This window comes from Oxyura jamaicensis, chromosome 28 (genome assembly GCF_011077185.1).
Source record: "Oxyura jamaicensis isolate SHBP4307 breed ruddy duck chromosome 28, BPBGC_Ojam_1.0, whole genome shotgun sequence".
Classification (NCBI taxonomy): Eukaryota; Metazoa; Chordata; class Aves; order Anseriformes; family Anatidae; genus Oxyura; species Oxyura jamaicensis.
In genome coordinates, this window is record NC_048920.1 from 2,101,234 (window position 1) to 2,119,148 (window position 17,915).

Consider the following 17,915-nt stretch of genomic DNA (forward strand, 5'->3'; position numbering starts at 1 on the left):
AGATCCCATGGCTGACGGAGACGTGCTGCTTCCACTGATAAACCCCCGGGACAATGGAGAGCAGCTCCGTCCAGCAGGAAAGGGGCCTGACAAGGGTCCGCAGGAAGCCTCTGCTGTTGGGCAGATAATGGGGAATTTCACTCACTCTCGCCCAAGAAAAGCCGTGTTTTGCCTAGAGATGTGCAGCCTCCACCCAGTGAACCCCCAGAAGAGCAGAGCGCTCCTTATTAGCTAGCAGCCGGGAGCAGCGGCGTGCTGCTGCCATGTACCTGCTGCTCGCATGGAGATGGTGACTGTCATGGGGTTGTAAGAAGGACCCTTTGCACTGGCAGATGTTCCCCGAGCCTTTAGGACTGTAACAAGAGTCTTTGCTGGTCCCCCCCATCCTCTGACTTCGAGAGTGTGAGTCCCTTTCATGCTCTGCCTTGCAAACGTTGCTGGGAAAGTCCCAGATACTCTCCCATCGTCTGGGTATGAGCTCCATTACGGCCACTTCCCAGTAACCGGAGGGTGGGCAGGAGGTCGGAGCTTGAGAGGCTGCTGCTTTTTAGGCTGTTGCTCTCCGGTCCCCTGCCTGGCTCTGCAAGGAGGTAAAGACAGAAGCTGGAGCCCGGGCAGTAGGAATTGTAAATTTGGTTTGGCAACCTGAGGAGCTCAGTTCTTTCTCCTCAGCTTATGAATGGCCTCTTCTGTGAAGGTTGCAAATCTGAGCCTGGCTGCCGTTTGATGAGATTCCTCTATTCCAAGGAGAAAATGATCCTATTTCCTTTGCTTTCACCATATTCCCACATCCTTGTGCCGAGCGTGTCGAGAGGTGGGGTTCCACTGGCAGGGACGGGGAAGATGCAATGTTAGATGTTTTGCTTTTGTGATTCTCTCAGGATTTATGAACCATTACAGAATGACTCATGTGGCCGCATATTTTCCATGCCTCAACCAGGATCCTTTCCATGCTCTGTATGCAAAAAATTAGACATAATCAGGTTCAGATAGTGTGCAAATCGCAGCCCTGCTTCCTATGGCCAGGTCTCTGGAGTGGAGCAGAGAGAGGTTAGGCCTTGCCGTAGCCTTCATTTTTCAGATGCTGTGTGATCTTTAGTGACTGCTTTAGATGCAGAACAGCTTGCATGGAAATTCTAATGCCAGAGGTTTGTCACGGCTTGTTAACATCTCTTTAAGTCGTGTGATCCCTGCCCTGTGGGGTAACAATTTGGTTTGAAAGCTATTCGTTGTGCAATGGACCATCTCCCGGGAGCAGGCACGCTTTTCTTCCATGGCTCTGAACCCTGAAGATGTATGGCTGCAGAGCAGGTTAGGGACTTTAAAGCTCTGAGGGAGGGTACAAACATGACCTGCCCTGCCCCAAACACACACCTTTAAGGCCTGAGAGAACAAACTCTGGGAGGGAAATGGCTTCTTCCTAATGGGGCTTACATTTTGCTCTGTTCCAGGAGCTCCAGGGAGTTCTTCAGCTGCAATCCAGCAGGTGTGAAGACATCTTAGAGCGGCTAATACCTGCCCCAGGCTGAGCTCGTGTTCGCTTTGCAGCCACGAGGAGCAGCTGACTGTGGAGGCAGCGGCTCTGCCTTAGCGCCAGCAGCACGGAGCATTTCCACCAGTGTCAGCACAATGTCACATTTTCCATGAGCGCAGTACGGGCCCTGCCTTTCCCAGCCGCTGGGTGTGCAGGCATCTGAGACTTCTCAGAGCCACCAGGCACAGAAACTTCCACTGACGATTGAAATAGAAACGATGGGCCTTTTAAGCAGGATCCCCCGCATCCCAAATCTGCCTTGGCAGGCTCTGGCACCTACAGGCTGACTTCATGCCCTGGGCACTTCCTGACTTCTCCAGCTCGCTCTCCTCTCACTCCGTGGGGTCTCACACCACCACCCTGCGAGCTCCCTGGCTCCAGGGAATCTCTGTGCCCCTCTCCTGCTTGTCCTGCTCTTCTGGTCCACTGGGATCCCACCCGTAGCTTTCCCCTTCCCTTCTTGTTTGTTTTCTCCTCACCGCTTTGAGCTTTATGCTGGTGCAGTATTCTTTGGGAGACTCCTTTCTTTTTGACAATTTCTGTTCTGCTTGCACTTCTCGCTCCGGAGTGGAAGAAGCCCACACGAAGCCACTGTTGAGGAATGGCTGAAGTTTGTCAGCATCACTCTCACTCACTGGATATTCTGCAGTAGCTTCTTCTGGACTTTCCTCAGCAAGTTATTGACACTGGGGTGGGGGCTACCACTGCCTGATACAGCCATCATCCCTTCTCATCACTGGGCTTCGATTCCTCCTTTAGAACAGGTATGGGTTAGCACTGCTAGACTTTAATTTAGCCTTAGATTTGGATGAGTGGAAGGTAGAGGGTGCCTCTGGTTTCTTTGGGGTAACTGGGTTCTAATCCAGAGGAATGGCTGAAGCACGAATAAAACCTCAACTCACGTTTACACACGCATACTTCTGGGGTACCTGCCACTCATTTGCAGCCCCCCCTTTCTCCCTGTGCACCACCGTGATACGGTAACATGGAACAAAAAGTCCTGAAGCACTAAATACCGCATCTGGGTATTCCCATTAGCGATTCTTAATTTATCAAATCATTAGTTCTTACTCCATCCTGCAAACCTGAGAGATATTTTAAGCTGTCTGTCATTGCCAAGTGACCGTCCACTTGCTGAGATCTCCAACTGCTTTGGGGTGATGTCAGCTCTGGCTGTGCCTCCACGGGGCCTTTCGCCTCCCCTAGAGCACGGGGAACGTTCATTGTGAGGAGTCCAAGGTCTCGTAGAGGAGACCCTTGTGTAAAGTGTGCTGCGTCCTCTGAGACGCCATTACCGTCATTTTCATCAAATTATTTCATACCATTTATGCGGCAGAGGAATGTTCTGAGGAGAACAGCAGTTTGTTTCCCTGTGAGCGAGGAATACGCCGCACAGAAAGGAGAGTGGCCTTTTGTTATGGCAACGGAAGTGTTGGGAATGATGTAAAGGAAACTCCTATCAGATCTGGGTCACATCACGACAGCTTAATTTGCAAGATCTACACATTCAGTTGGTGTGCAGAGCTCACAGGGAAAACAGTTAAACATGTTATTACCCAGGAATTTGGGGAGGTTGAGGGAAAGGCGGGGTGGGGGTAATTTTCATGGTTGCAGTTGTATTGTCTTAACCTGGAGCAGATGTGCTTATGGATTTCGGAACTGGAATCAGTCACTTTCGTGAACGGCTGTTGTATTTAGCGTGCGAGTACTTGGGGGCCAGGCCTGGACCATATTTTTGCGCCACACCTCTCATGGCAAAGGTGCTGCTACAAATAAACCAAGCTGCAGCCAGATACGCTTGGCTGGCACTATACAACGTCTTCTCTTGCCACCGATCTCCACGTGGAGCAACTGTGCCACCTCATGGACCTCTGTGCTCTCATCCAGGCCTGGGCCTTTGCTCCAGGAGAGGTCTCGGCAGCACACACCTAAGCACGGAGCCACAGGCACCATCTTCCTGCATAGGATCTATCGCACGCTACTTCCAGGAAGATTGATTCCCTTTCATATTAGGTAGTGCTCTAACGTCCCACTGGGGCTAAGTTCTAAGATTTGCTGCCTGCTCTCCCGTGAAAGCGAGTTGGCACACATCAGAACCATCACAATCCGCAGCCTCCTTCAACTGCTCGAAGGGAGTTTCATCCAACTTCTCAAATGCATTTTTCTACCCTTTAAAATTCAGTTTCAGGTGCAGGACAATCACTTCTGGGAGTTGTCAGAATGCTAAAATTAATTTTAAACAAGCTTAAAACAGTGAGACCTGCAGACTTTTAAAATCAATATTTTATTTTACTTGAATGTGCAAATAAATATAAAAAAAACTACATTCAAAGAGCTGGCAAAGCAATTACAAGCCCAAAAGCAAAGATCCTTCAAAAAAATGGAAGAACAAACTCTTGAATCAAGGTCGTGCTAGCAGATACACAACAGTTGAGCTTAAACCCTCAGACGTTAGCAAGCCACTCTCAAACCTGCACTCCCGCTATTCCATCATTTCACACCGTTTGCTACTGTCCCTTGTAAGACAATAGCACTGTAAAGGGCCACAGTCTGTCTTCATCTGTTCAGATTATAAATTAAGGTTTACAAAATAAGGATGCTTAAAAATACCTGAAGTACACTTAAAAATGGAGAGATGGAACAGGATGGCGCACAGGTGTGTTACCCTCCTACACTGGGGGACACCTGCAATCAAATGCATTTTAAGCCACAAGTTGCAACCTACTGTCTAGTAAACATTTTCTGTATCATAAAACCATAAAATTTGGCACAGTTGTCATCTCCACTGGAACACAGCAGAGAGGTGAACAGGACTGGGGTGTATTTTGTCGAGCTGTCTGGCAGCAAAAAGGGGAGACTGTGCTTTGCACGGGGCTTGTCCCCCCCTCTCCACCCAGCTATCCCCTAGCTACACCCTCAGTGGCTTTTATCACTTACTGCGACAAGAGCAGGGGAAGAACCTCCAGATCGTTTCCGTAACCAAAATTTAACAGAGACTCAGACAACGAGAACACGAGTTTTTGATGAATAGTGCTCCACTGGCAATGGTTGTGCAAGTGGCCACGAATGCCAGAGACCGGTCTCCCTCCTTCCCTCCCACAGATTATTTTGCAAAAAAGACAAAAGAGTCGGTACAGTTTTCTATTAAATGTACCCCAAAGGCCAATTTTTCTACTGTCAAGTGAGACAATTGCAAAACCAAATGCTGTGCAGTGGAAATAACGCAGGAGAAATCCTACAGGCTGCTACTCAGGTCTGGCAGGAATTATAACATAAAAATCAAAGCCACAAAAAATATCCAGGTGGGGAGTTACTCCCCCAAAAGCTAGGAAAAGTTGGAAGCCGAGCTGAAAGGAGGCCGGACCTGCCTCAAGACATGACGTTTGTAATGCACTCCACGATAGTGTGCTTGCCTCTGAGAAACAAGAGCAAAGTCACAACAGGGTTGCAGGACAGACACGACTGAATTTTCTTGATTTTTTTCAATAGATTTAGTCAGACAACTGACGTAGTGTTCTGCACGGTTCAAGGTACTTTTTGTTTTGCTTCTTTTCAAAAAGGCTTCGAAGTACAGATGGTCCAGTGGGAAAGTTCGTCCACAACGGTTGTGGCTGGATCTAATCCTCCCCGTCACGGATTTCCATGTGTCACTGCAAATACAGCATCTGTGCTGACCTAGCAGAAACAGCGGAGTATCCGGGACAAACCTCAGATCCAAGCTCTTACTGTGCTGCAAGAGCTCCGTCTACCGACATTATTTAAGTGGTACAACCCAGCAGAACCACGGAGTCCGGGCACGTACAAGGAAAGCGAAGCGCCTGAGAACGCAGTCTCCAGAGGCTGCCAATCAGCATGCAAAATCCCCCAAAAAAACCCAACCCCAAAAGCAGACCAGATCTCGCAGTGGGAGTTTCTTCCCACACACACGCTCCAAGCAGCTCCAGATGTGAAAGCCAGAGTCTGCAGCAGGTCCTAAGCTCACAAAGCAACGACACGGGATCTGGCGCAGCACCTGCAGGCAGGTAGGCGATGGGCCTTGGCTGTCCCGTGCCGCCAGCTGCTCTTGCCTAGCACTGCAGGTTACAGAGTTTCTTTCCCCTTAGTTCATGCTCCAAAATACACAGTTGATGAGTGAGAGTTTAGCACACCCTTGTCTCAGTTTTGGCGTTTTCTCACCAGAGCATCAGTGACGAATACTGCAATCGTTGCCTTATCAGCACGCACAGATAACGAAGCGGCCTGCAGCAAGGCTGGTAACCTGTGCCAGGTGCTCTCAGCCACACCGGCACTTGGAGGTTACACTGAAGAGTTCTGCAGGCTCCAAGACAGCACAAACTCAGGAAGATGGGGAACATTAAACCTTTCAAAGTGGAAGCAGCTGCCAGCATCTGCTCAAGCACCAGCCAACTCCATCTCTCCAACGAAGCCACTAGTGGTGGTTTGCCGAGAGCCTGACCCCCTCATTCAGCCCTCCTGGGTTGGCTGGTCAGCAGTGGCCTAAAGCTATGAAACTACTAAAAAGTGTGTGGCAATGCCAAGAGCCCTCTTCCCATAAAGCTGTCAAGTCTCTTGATGATGACTGGAGGATTACGCTGCAAGGAGACAAGTCTATGCCATATGGAAAATACATCATAATCCAAAGTAAAATGCTGTTTGGATAAATATCGTTAATACATACATTGCATTCCCACCACTATTCTCAGAATAAATGTGTTTCATCAGCAACGCTCCTACTTGTCTTGGTCCCAGGCACAAGTCTCCTCATGGTGAAGCTGGACGGCGACTGTACTGCACTCTGTATCTGTTCACCGGGACCCCGTGGACATTCACTGTCTCACAGGTTGTTTTACAGGGCACCATCTCCTCATCTTCATCTCCCATTAGCCAGTCTTGAACTACATCAACTGCCTCCATGGTCACGTTCTCTTCTAGCCACCTGTTGTGCCATTCTTCAAACTGCTGGTGGTGCTTTAACAGCACCATTGGCTGTACCTGAAAACAGGACAGTAAAGATCACCAAGAGGTCGAAACCTTCACCTCTTTGAATGTCCAAGATGTGCATGCTTTACAACACAACACAAACAGTAAAACAAAAATCTGCATACCTGCTTTAACGATCTCTATTTCTTAATGTTTGCCCCTCGCCCTTAAAATTTGCAGGTAAAGAGTACTAAAGTAAACTGAAGCACAGAGCATCTATCATCTCTCCTCCCTGTTTCAGCCAACACAAAGAAGTAACTTCTGGATGCACCTTGCAGGAATTCAATCACAAGATCTCTTACTGGTATCTGTCTTTTGGCTGAAGTGCAGAGAGAGTAATAGGAGATGTACCTGCTTGGCTCGGCAGAGAGCTCCCCGCCTGTACATGTAATCCTCTGAGTTCATGATGAACATCATTTTGTGGGTGTTGAGCTTAAAGCGGCAGTCCACATTGCAGGCGCTTTCTACCCCAATCAGTCTCTTCCAGGAGCTCTTCACTTCACTCCGCAGAGCTCTCACTTGTTTACATTGCCACTTGCGAAATTTTTTAAGGTTTCTAAGAAAAACAGTAGAAAAAAATAAGAAACATTTGTCACACTCAGTTTTCCATTCTCTTAAGTACATCACCTAAGATCACTGCCTCATGTTCAGAGGAAGTAGTACCAGCTGCTGCAGGTGTGACCGAGGAGGGAAGGAGCTCACCTTTGCAGAAAGACTGGTTTCAATAAGAAGCCATCATTCTGGTTGTTCGGAGCTCCTTCTACCCCAACGTACTGCTCCATGTAGTTAGCAAGGTGCTACACAAGAGAAAATCATTTGAAGTCAGATTTCTCTCATCAGGACAAACACTGCTGCAAAGAACTACTTTACTTCCAAGCTGCTTTTTATGAAGATGCTGGTATCTCACTCAATCCCAAGGTGATTTATGTTGGAACCGTTTTGTTAATGTACACACTTCTGTCAATGACCACAGCCCCACACGTAATCTTCCCACCTCCTAGATAACCTTATCCTTCTGGCAAGGTCTCACATCTTGGAACAAGAAGGCAGGAAGGCATTCTTAACAACTGTTTTGTCAGGCATACAGCAGGCTCCACGATCACTGCAGTATTACCTGGACCTCCACAGGATCTTCTGTTTGGGTTTCTTCTGTATCCAGCAGCTCAATGGTCATGATCACCTGCCCTTTCCGCTGTAGAAACATTACCTGTAATAAAGTGACAGGCACGGATATTGGCCACATGGGTCCACAGCAGAATGCTGGATATTCACAAGTCATTTGGATAACAAATACGAGAACAGGAGAGGAGCAAGCAACAAGGCTTTTCAGTGAGCCAGTACACCACTATCTGGTGGCGCTGGAACCTTCTCTCCATATTGCTTTCACTCAACATTGTGGCCTTGGAGCTTCCAAAATCACTTCTCCAAGGTGAAGAGCTACAGCCACTTTATGACGTTCCCTGGCTGCAAGTTCTTACCTTGAAACAATTCTCATCTGCCATGCAACGTTCAGCCTTCCATTGGTAGCTGGTCTCCTTTGCTGCCCGGACACACCTGGAGGATAAGTTACCTCCAGCAGCACCTCGCTTCCTTTCGTTCAAGTAGAGCTCAACAACCTTCAGGCAGATGTCATCGCTCACTAGATGGTGAAGCTTCCATTAAAAAAGGGGGAATTCAGTCAGCAAGTCTGGGCCAAGAGTTTACTCTAGTGTGTTATGAAAGGCGCGCAAAACTCAGCACAGCATCACACCTCAGACAAAGTACCAAAGTTTAACTTCAGAGACTTCGCACCCATCACTCTCCTTTTCACTACTTTGCCATGCAAGGAACAGAGAAGAGCGGGGGCTGATGTACCTTAACTGTAACAAAACTACAACTAGAAGACATATATTGAGTAGAAAGGACTGAGCCTTTCTTTTGCCTTAGATATACGTTGGAAATGGCAGAATTTTGAAAAAAATGGAACTTAAGGCCAGGAAGAATCAATCCCGAGGTGATCCCTGTACTGTAACTGATGCTGAACTATCTCACTGAACTTTTATTAGGCCCTTTCCACCACAAACGTAACTTCTCCTTGAATTTTCTCAACATTTTCTGAGTTTATGTAGTACAGGGTAATGTGAGAAACCTATTTGTCTGTAGGACAGCAGCAAACTAGTTACCTGGCGGACAATATTCTGCACTAGTTTGTCCATAGTAAAGCCAATATAGGCATGGATAGTGAACATCTCCCTCAGCGTGTCCTCGTACTGTGTTGGGTCGATGTTCCCATCCAGCAGACTCCTCACCATATCCAGGAAGGCAGGATAGTACTCCTCCAGTTCCACCTCACCTGGACAGGGGAAAAGAGCAGTCACTTACTACATGAAAGTAGCAGAGTGAAGTCAGGAGATGTACAGGACAACACTGCTCAAAAACCAAGACATTCAGTACTGCAAACACGTTTACACAGTATCCTCTGGAAGGAGTGCTGGGAGACTAACAAACAGCTTTTCCTCATGCTCTTCCATGACTACCATGCGTGGTTCACTATTTCATTGTGGAGCCATTCACATTTTAAGCAAAGTCACAGATTAATACAAGACACTTCAGAGCATTTCACAACAGTGGGCTTGCAGGAAGTCTCTATGAACTATGCATGAGAGCCCTCAAAGGATAAATGACAAATTCACTGTCCTGTTAAATCAGCTGCATCCATGAATTGCAAATACAGTCGAGGTTTGTACCTCTACATTCCTTACAGACTTGCCTGCTAGTCTCAGTTACCCAGATATAACCAGTCAAGTGCTAACAACCAGAACATTAAGAACAGACTGTGTCCCAGATTACTCTTACTTGGTTGCTTCAGTCTTAGTTCCATGGCTGGATCATTGGTCTTTTCTTTTCTCCCCTCACAAAGGAGTTTCTCTCTCTCTTTTTCTGTCCGATATTCTAGAAGCTGCTTCTGAGCTTGACGATAAATCTTTAGGAGCCTCGAGCACAGAGTCTGATGAAGGCGGAGGAAGAAATACCAATTATTATTGACAAAGAACAGACTGTAAACATCATCCAGAGTGTTGTGGGGCTCAGCAGCTGTAACATCACAGAAGGTTGCTTTTGCCTCCAAAGGACTGCTTGGAGGCCCAGGCATATGTTTTTTCCGTAGCTCAGGAGTATCCAGGTTCTGCCCCTGATGGTTCTCTCTGTCTTCATCTGTTGATTCTTCAGAAATATTGTGTTCAGGGGGCTGAGAGAAAAACAGCTCGGGTATGAAGTGGTGCACTATCTGCCGAATGGTTGCTTGATCCTCTTTTTGGATAGTAGGCTGCCGTTTCACATAATAGCTGATAAGAGATGCTGCATCTTCCAAAATCTGCTTGTCTTCATAGATAAAGATAAGATGAGGCTCATTTGTGGATGAACTTCTCCCCTCTGAATGCTGCTCCTGATGCTGTAATCAAGAGACAAAATAGGTAAAGATCCTTCCATTCCACGCTCAAAAGCCATTCCTGCCAGAAGAAATAAGCCCATATTAACGCTATGCTTGGGACAGTCATTTTTGACTGAGAACTCTTCCAAGCACTACCTTCAAGAAGCCAGGAGCGAGGTAAACCTTTAGATAATATATAAATGAAGGACAAATAGGATGTATTATTTGCCAGCATACACACCTCATCATAGACACTCTCAATTTCGTTCAGCAAGCTCTTGGAGCGCAAAGCTTTGGTGTCGTTTTGTTTGAAGTTGACGGCCTGGTGGTCAAGAGACTTCAGGTAGGCTTTCTCATACTGCTCCCGCCAAATTTTGTTGAAGCCCTGCTGAGCCTCCCGCCACTCCTCCTCTTTTGCTTTCAATCTGCGTAAACATGCACTCTACTTCAGTTTGAAAAGACAACCACAGAAATGCACACAGAGCATTTTTAAAGTAGTTAATCGTGATGCACCAGAAACTTTTCAGCATTCCTAAGAGCCATAAATAAATAAAAATGCACCATCGTTGGAAACAGGCTATCCTCTCTAACAGGACCTACAGAACACAGTTGTTTAAAAACACTTAGGAGGAAGTTTAGAAATCCACAATAGTTTCCAACACCTTAACTGTCTAACTGGACATCATCTCACAACACCTTTCAGCATTACAAAGAGACCTTGGGCTGTTTTAATTTAAAAAAAAAAAAGATGGCTGAAGTACTCAGAAATGCAGAGTAGACAGGACTTAAAACAGAAAAATAGTTCATTCCCAAATCTAACCAAAAGCCTACTTTATTTCCTATTTTTGTCCTTCATTGTAATCTAAGAAAGTGAAAACCGAGTCACTTACTTTTGGAAACAAACAAACAAAAGCTTCACAATCCTGTATTAATTCTTAAAGATCCCAGATGAACATGGCAGAACAGCAATTACCTCTTAAGAACAACAGGAACTGCAGTAACTGGGTTTTTCTTAAGGCTTTCAATGATCTCTGGTGCTTTATCACCGTAGATGCGATAGATGGCCCTGCGCTGGATCACTTCTGATGTTCCTCCCAAGCAATCATCCAGTCGAAATTTTTCTTGATCCTCTTGAGTCAGTCGAGAAAGCTTTTTCTGCACGCTCTCCAGCACACGTATCGTAGCTAAATTGGTCTCCAAGACAACATCCAACTGTTAAGAAAGAGTTCAAAAAAGACAGTGTTAAAACACGCATAGCAGGAAAATGGAGATGAGCAGTGCTCGGGTCTGTTGCCCTCTGGGTGGAGCTAAGAAGCATCACCAAGGTTTCCCACTAGGAAATATACCTCTACTGGTTCCCCCAAAGATAACAAGCTTTTCAGAACTGGATTCATGCCTAAAAAGAACTATTAGACTCCAAGCATGTGGAAAACACCAAACTCTAACTCAAACCAACAAATACTAACTGAACTGCCAGTATTTGCCCCCCAAATAGTTCAGTCAAAATTCTCATGGCTAAAGGTTTTGCTTTCTGAGGAGAAAGACGAGCAGAAAGGAAGCTGAGTAGCAGAGGTACCTCAAAACGCTCATCTTCACAGCGGTGCAACTGTTCCTCATAAGGAGTCTTCTTGGAGCTGACAAAAGTTGAGTCTTCCGACCAGGATGGGAATGAAACCCAGGTATCATTTAACACCTGCAACGGTGCAGACATGACATTGAACAGAGCCTTATGAGCCCAGAGCTATTCTCAAGGGGCTGATACTTTACTGTTTTATTCTTGCAGAGTTCTTCCCTGAGTTTCTACTGGAATTTTCAGCCTAGTTAACACTGTCATGAGTGCTCCTCAGATGATTAGAGGTCTGTGTAGAAATGTGTCAAAGTTCAAAAGCACCTTCACGATCATCTCACAGAGCACAGAGATCACTCTGCATTAATCCACAACTGTAAGTAAAGGAGACGGAGTTGCCAACAACAGGGAAAGGTGGGGAGCACCTACCTATACTGCATATGCCTGTCCTCAGTGACAACAGTGCCTGTGACATTTGCTAACAGTGCTCTTTCAGGAGAAACATTGTTTTTAAAAGTTAGGGTCCGCTGCTAGAAAATTGATTTCATCCAATTTAATGTTCTTTTCTATACAAATAATTTTGTGTATGCACATGGACTTAAGAGATTAAACTGAAAGAAGTGCTTTGAGATGTGTTTAGACAAAAATTAGCAAGCTGAATGTGGATACTCTTATTTCAAGAAATTGGATGAATAACTGACGCAAGATTAAAGGTCAGTGTTAGAGAGAGGAATCCATGTGTAGAAGCTGTAGCACTATCTACTCCAAGTTACCTAAGTACAATGTGTGTGCAGGGACTGAATAGGTTGATCCCCAAATACCTCCTTGCAAATGGCTGTTCTTCCACTGCACTTTGGCTGCTGATAGGTTTTTGGAAGAGCGCGGTAACTTGATCCAATGCGTTTGCAGGAAGCATAATCAATTTCCCGACTCATTCCATCCCCAGATCGGTCACTCAGTGGAGAAGCAAATGAAAGTTCTTTCACACCAAGAAAGGACTTGAACTGTGCAAACAGTTCTGGGAATTTCCTTCAGAAACACAAGTAAGCATAAGCTACGTTATTTCATTCTGACAGTTTTAGGCTGGCTAATGCACGTCATAAAAGTGAGGGTGAAAACCCAAACAGATTTAGTACTGTGGTGAGAAATCCTTCCCCAACATTTTACCTCTGTTATCTTTCCTTTTGGACTTAAGGCCGAAAGAGAATTTCTCTTCACAGCTTCACCAAAACTACCCTTAACTGACTGAGGAGTCAGCATTCCTTGCTGCATGACTCCCTCTTCTGTTGAAAGCCAAACAGCACAAGAGACTCACAACAAAGAGACAGAACTATTTATCTTTTTCACAGCTCTGTTCTGAGATTCCACGTTTATACCTATATTTTACAGCGAGAGATTAGAACAGGGAGCGCGAACAGAACACATACAGGAGATTCTCTGCCCCCATTACTTTAGCACAGCATCAGGTAGTTTGCTGCTCATAAGGCTTCCAACTGTACAAACAGTAAGAATTACCCTCCCCCAAATGCTCAAGAGCTGTGCAGATATGTTAAGATGCAGATTTTATTATTCCTCTTCATGGATTAACTTCCATTGTCTGGCATGCTAACTGGAAGGTATTTCTGAAATTAAATCCAAAGCTTTGGTAACAAAGTTCACAGTGCCTACCAAAAATTAACAGCAAGGCCTAAAAAAGTACGACACAGCAGACGTGGCAATCAGTAACTTACCCTAGAAATGGTGTAACTAGTTGGAGCAGCTCGGAGCCAGAGACCAACTCCTGGTTGAAGAGAGCAATGCAACGGAGAAAGTTTTCATAGACTTCCTGGCTCTTTAGCACCCTACGCACCTAAAAACGGTTTGGAGATAAACAATCAGACAGCCAGAATGTCATTTTTATTTAGTGTTCCTATTCTAAAGTACTCCGAACCACCGGTATGGTGGTAAACTCTATCTGCATTGCAATACAAAAAGAGAACTTGCCCCAAAAGTCCCAGTTTCAAACAATAATTTAGTAAGTACATTTGGTTACTATGAGGAAATATCACTGAAAAGCAGAGAAAAATGTGTCCGTCAGAGACGAGCATTCAGAAAAAGGTTAACGATGAGTTTCCATTCCTCTTCCAAAACCATCTTTTTTTTTTTTCTTGGTCTGTTTCTGCCACCCGAAGTCAAGCAATTGCTAAGTGCTGACACATAAATTGTATACAAAATGAACCAATTAATAACCACATAAATGGTTGAAAATTAGTTCACAGATGGGAGAACAGGCCAAATACCAACCTTGTCAAAGAATGAAAACTCTTGCAGTGTTCCATATTTTCCCACTGTTGCTACTGACAGATCTTTGGTACCTCGCAGTTTCATTTTCTTCTGTTAAAAGAACCAACAGTTTTACTTAACACGTTGTCACTCAAATATCATCAAACTCCACTTTGCGGCCACGTAACAACTCTCAGCAAAGGCTGACACCCAGTATTTCCCAAATAGTGCTCTAGCATTGCTTTGTCAAGTCCTCCAGAGCAACCTCTATCAAATGACTTCATATGCAACGAAGAAAATACACACGAAATGTATCACTCCAGAAAGAATTCCAGAACACGATTCCCTTGTAAAAATGATGAGCTGGCCTTTTCCAGGGCCAACTTTTTGTACATAAGGTCCTGGTATTTAGTATTCAACATGTTACCACAAACATTAGAGCATAGTTTAAGGATTCTCTGTTGCTGCAGCAGATTAGTATTTTTAAAATAGCTTTGAATATTTTCTCATACCCAACACCTACGTACCTCAAAGACACCACTCATTACAGCTTTATCTAAGGAATTACATAAACACGATGAGTAATACCAGGTTACTCTAAGTTTCACTTGCAAAAGATACCTTTGCTGGGCCAGAAACAGGACGCAATAGCAGTGGTCTAGATCTCTTTTTGCTGTGTTCAAGATTCTTTTCATGCTCTGTTTTCTGGACACTGTTCACTTCACATGGTCCATTTCCTGTGAACTGAAGAAAAGAAGTAATCATTTCAGTGCTCTCTCCTCAGTCCGTGCAAATAAAGAATCTGGTTTATCCGAACAGAGAGCATGTAGTTCAGTGAACTGCTTTGTGAAATTCCAGACAGCGAAGAGAAGCAAATTTCACCTACTGGCTGTACGTTTTTCCATACCATACTCCACATACAAACAGGCAGCATTCAATAATCCGTCTTGTTCCAAGCATACACATACCAAAGACCTCTTAGCCTCCGGAAGAAACTGTCCAAACTCAGAGAGCAGATCCTCCTGTCCCCTGAACAGATTTGCTACTTCAGTAAACACTTCTTCCTCTGACATGCCTCGAAAGGGTCGACCTTTAGTGTTCAGCTGTTCTTTCTGCAAAGATATGCACAGATGTGAGACACAAAAACATACAATGTGAGAAAAACGGACAACTCCACAACAGCCAAAAGCCCCAGGCAACACAACTTGATTTAACTATCAGACAGCCCAGGGTTCTTACGGGGCATCCTATCCCACAGGATATCACTACATCAGCTGAAGGTTGGCGAAGACAGATGCAGATACAACTCCTTCACACCTCCGAGCCCAGAAAGCTCTACAATTTTCACACTTCTGTCATCTCACCGTGTAAATATCTGTGAGGCAGTTGTTGGACAACAGCTTGGGAACTGTTCAACAGGCTGACGTTTCATTTGACCACAACTATTCAACCAGCCACACTGCACACCCACAATATCTTAGCGCAGAAGGCTTTTTACCTGGTAAGTATGAAGAATTTCTAAAAAGGATCTGTAAATTTCCGGGTGGTCAAGGAAGCGTGTTTTGATCTTATTGACGTAACTAATAGCATTATTGAACTCTACAGAATCAGACTCCAAAGGAATCTGGGATTTATCTTCTTTGTACGGAAGCTGTTGCCTAAACTCCTCGGAGCAGTCACTGTGGTTGTGCGAATTCTCCTGCGAGTAATGCAACAGCAGCCCGCTGCCAGGGACTGCGCTGGGAACAGGCTCTGAGGGCACCTAGTGGTACAAGACATAAAGGACAGCGACTCGTACAGCAACACAAGTGCAAGTTCAACTACAATCTAGCATCGCTATTTTCAACGTTTAGCTTGTAAAGATTGCCACATGAGGAAATAAGAAAAAAAGATTTGATGAGCCAATCAATTTCCCTACCTACGTTATTAACGCCATGAGTTTAAAAAAATCCCGTAAGCCGTATCTGGCCTACAAACCACCTGACTCACTGCTGCTTTCCGACTGTCACCGCGTTACCCACTACCCTGAGAGGGTGTACCAGATCATGGGCGCTGCAGTTTCTGGTACCACCGCTCTACTCCAGGGGAACTGTCAGTTTTAAGAAACATTAAAATGTAAAGCACAAAGACGCTAAATTTCTCAGCAACAGAGAGATCTAAGGGAACTGAGATCTAAAAGATATTTACTGCTAATAGTCAAACCACAAGTTTATCCGTCCAATTCAGGTGGTAGCTCTGTTTCAGCCTCCACAACCACGCAACAACAACAGAAAAGCAGCAGAGGCCAACTCGTATCCACCTATATTGCAGCAGAAGCCTTTCGTTGCGGGATGGCACCAATCACATGGCAACACCTGAAACGTATTTTTGGCCTACTGCCTAAACACATTTCTCAGTTTCTCACTGGAGGTACAATTCTTCCAGATTTTTTTTTTAATTTGTCACTACACACCGCACGTCGAGAGTCTATAAAAACGGCTCAAGCCAATTACAATTTCAGTTTTCAAACCTGACTGAAGTATTTCGAGTTGCAGTGGCACTTTGCGCAGGAAGAACGTTCCAGTGCAAGCTAAACTAACAACTGCTTTGAGAATAAGCATTCAAATTTACGTTGCAGCCGTTACCATACTTTGAAAACCACGGAAAAACTTTAGCAACACGCAATACTTGCAAATCTACAACGCCTAAACTGTGTAAGAGATGTATACAGTGATACATATAACAGGAGTTACGTGGAGTAATGAGCTCCATAACCTACCTGACTGGCCAACGGTGACTGTATGCTCAACTTCCCGTTCTTTGGAATTTCTATTCTGTATCCCAGCGGGAGGAAAGCATTGAATCCTACAATGAGGTCAGGGTGCTCATGGAACAGCTGCGAAACACGTCGGATTACGCCAGGTGTGTCAATGCTAAAATTGAGAGTAGTTTGTTACTTGTGTCTACGTCAGAAATCTGAGTCAAGCCTAGAAAATTACAGAGGTACATCAAGCAGCTGGCTTCTGACAGATGCGGTTTTTAACAAACTTTGGGAAGTTCAGACCTGGAAATTAACCCAAGCAGAGGGAACAACCACCATCCACTGCAGCCTCACCCTGGGAGCGTTCTCCACAGAGATGAGGTACGAGTGTGCAGGTTACGTAAGTTGGGCAAGGCAGCCATCACCTGGAGGGCGGATAGGTCACATAATGCACTTAAGAGTCTTTTTTTTTTCCAGACCTGTGTTTCAGAGTGAGAAGTAAAACCACATTTTTCTTTTCCTGGGGATTTCTGCTCTGGAAAACAATGAGGCAGAGGACACCGGGGTGGACAGACAGCCTTCTCCGCTGTCTAGTGGCTGCGCTACAGGGGAACCGGGCCAGCAGGGTGGCCTGCATGCCTGAGATGGTAAAGGTTGGTTGGACGTGGTGTTCAGGGACATGGTTTAGTGAGTGACATTGGTAGCAGGGGGATGGTTGGACTGGATGATCCTGAAGGTCTCTTCCAACCTTAATGATTTTAGGGTTCTAAAATGGTGGTAGGCTGCGGAGCCCTGCAAAGGCAGAGAGACCCCCGTAAAGCCTGAGAAGCTCCACAGGGCAGCCCTGGGGTGTGGGGCCTGGTTTTTACCTCTGACTTTTGAATTCTTTCATGATCTCCAGGAAGCCGTTGTAGGTGGCGGGGTCGCTGCCGAAGCGGATCTTCACCTGGTCCAGGTAGGAGAGCGCGTCCTCCACCTGCAGGGAGGGAACGGGACTGAGGCCCTGGGGGGGAGAACAAACCCCGGGGCACCCCAGGGTGCTGAGGGCACCGGGAGAGGGGGGGAACAGCCCCGGGGGGACCCCCACAGCCCCCGGGGGAGGACACACGGTACCAGATGGGGCGGCAGCCCCACGGGACTGGAGAGGGTGGGCTGCACGGTACCGGTGGAGGAGAGCGGGCCCGGGGGGGGGGGGGGGGCCCCCCCCCGGCCGCCGCCCGGGCCGCCCCCGGGCGCCGGGCGGGGGGTTGGAACCGGGACCACCCCCCGCGGTCCGGTAGCGGGGCAGGCCCCAGGGACGGAACGGGGTTGGGGGGAGGACACAATCCCGGGATCGCCCCCGCACTCACATGCACCGGCAGCTTCTCCTGCGCCACCGCCCGGCCGCCGCCGCCGCCGCCCCACCGCGGGGCGCTGCCCCCCC

The 17,915-nt window shown here is 46.3% G+C and overlaps 1 protein-coding gene across 1 annotated transcript; it reads right to left on the reverse strand.

The window, feature by feature from the left end:
• Positions 1–3,799: 3,799 nt before the first annotated feature.
• Positions 3,800–17,909, reverse strand: SIN3B (SIN3 transcription regulator family member B). Its single transcript, XM_035348006.1, has 19 exons — positions 17,842–17,909; positions 17,362–17,468; positions 16,511–16,664; positions 15,251–15,514; positions 14,721–14,864; positions 14,374–14,496; positions 13,774–13,863; positions 13,221–13,339; positions 12,312–12,519; positions 11,500–11,616; positions 10,897–11,135; positions 10,165–10,348; positions 9,350–9,944; positions 8,677–8,846; positions 7,993–8,166; positions 7,629–7,721; positions 7,217–7,311; positions 6,866–7,070; positions 3,800–6,526 (listed from the first exon to the last, which is right to left on the reverse strand). Exons 2-19 carry the CDS (start codon positions 17,382–17,384, stop codon positions 6,296–6,298), a joined length of 3,228 nt encoding a protein of 1,075 aa, XP_035203897.1. The 5' UTR covers positions 17,385–17,468; positions 17,842–17,909; the 3' UTR covers positions 3,800–6,295.
• Between the last annotated feature and the right edge of the window lie 6 nt (positions 17,910–17,915).

Coding starts and splice junctions, on each gene's coding strand:
- SIN3B (XM_035348006.1), bottom strand. CDS start 17,384: ATGAAAGAATTCAAAAGTCAGAG. Junction 16,665..17,361: donor AAAGAATTCAAAAGTCAGAG/GTAAAAACCAGG, acceptor TCTCAATTTTAG/CATTGACACACCTGGCGTAA. Junction 9,945..10,164: donor TTGAGAGTGTCTATGATGAG/GTGTGTATGCTG, acceptor TCTTGATTACAG/CATCAGGAGCAGCATTCAGA.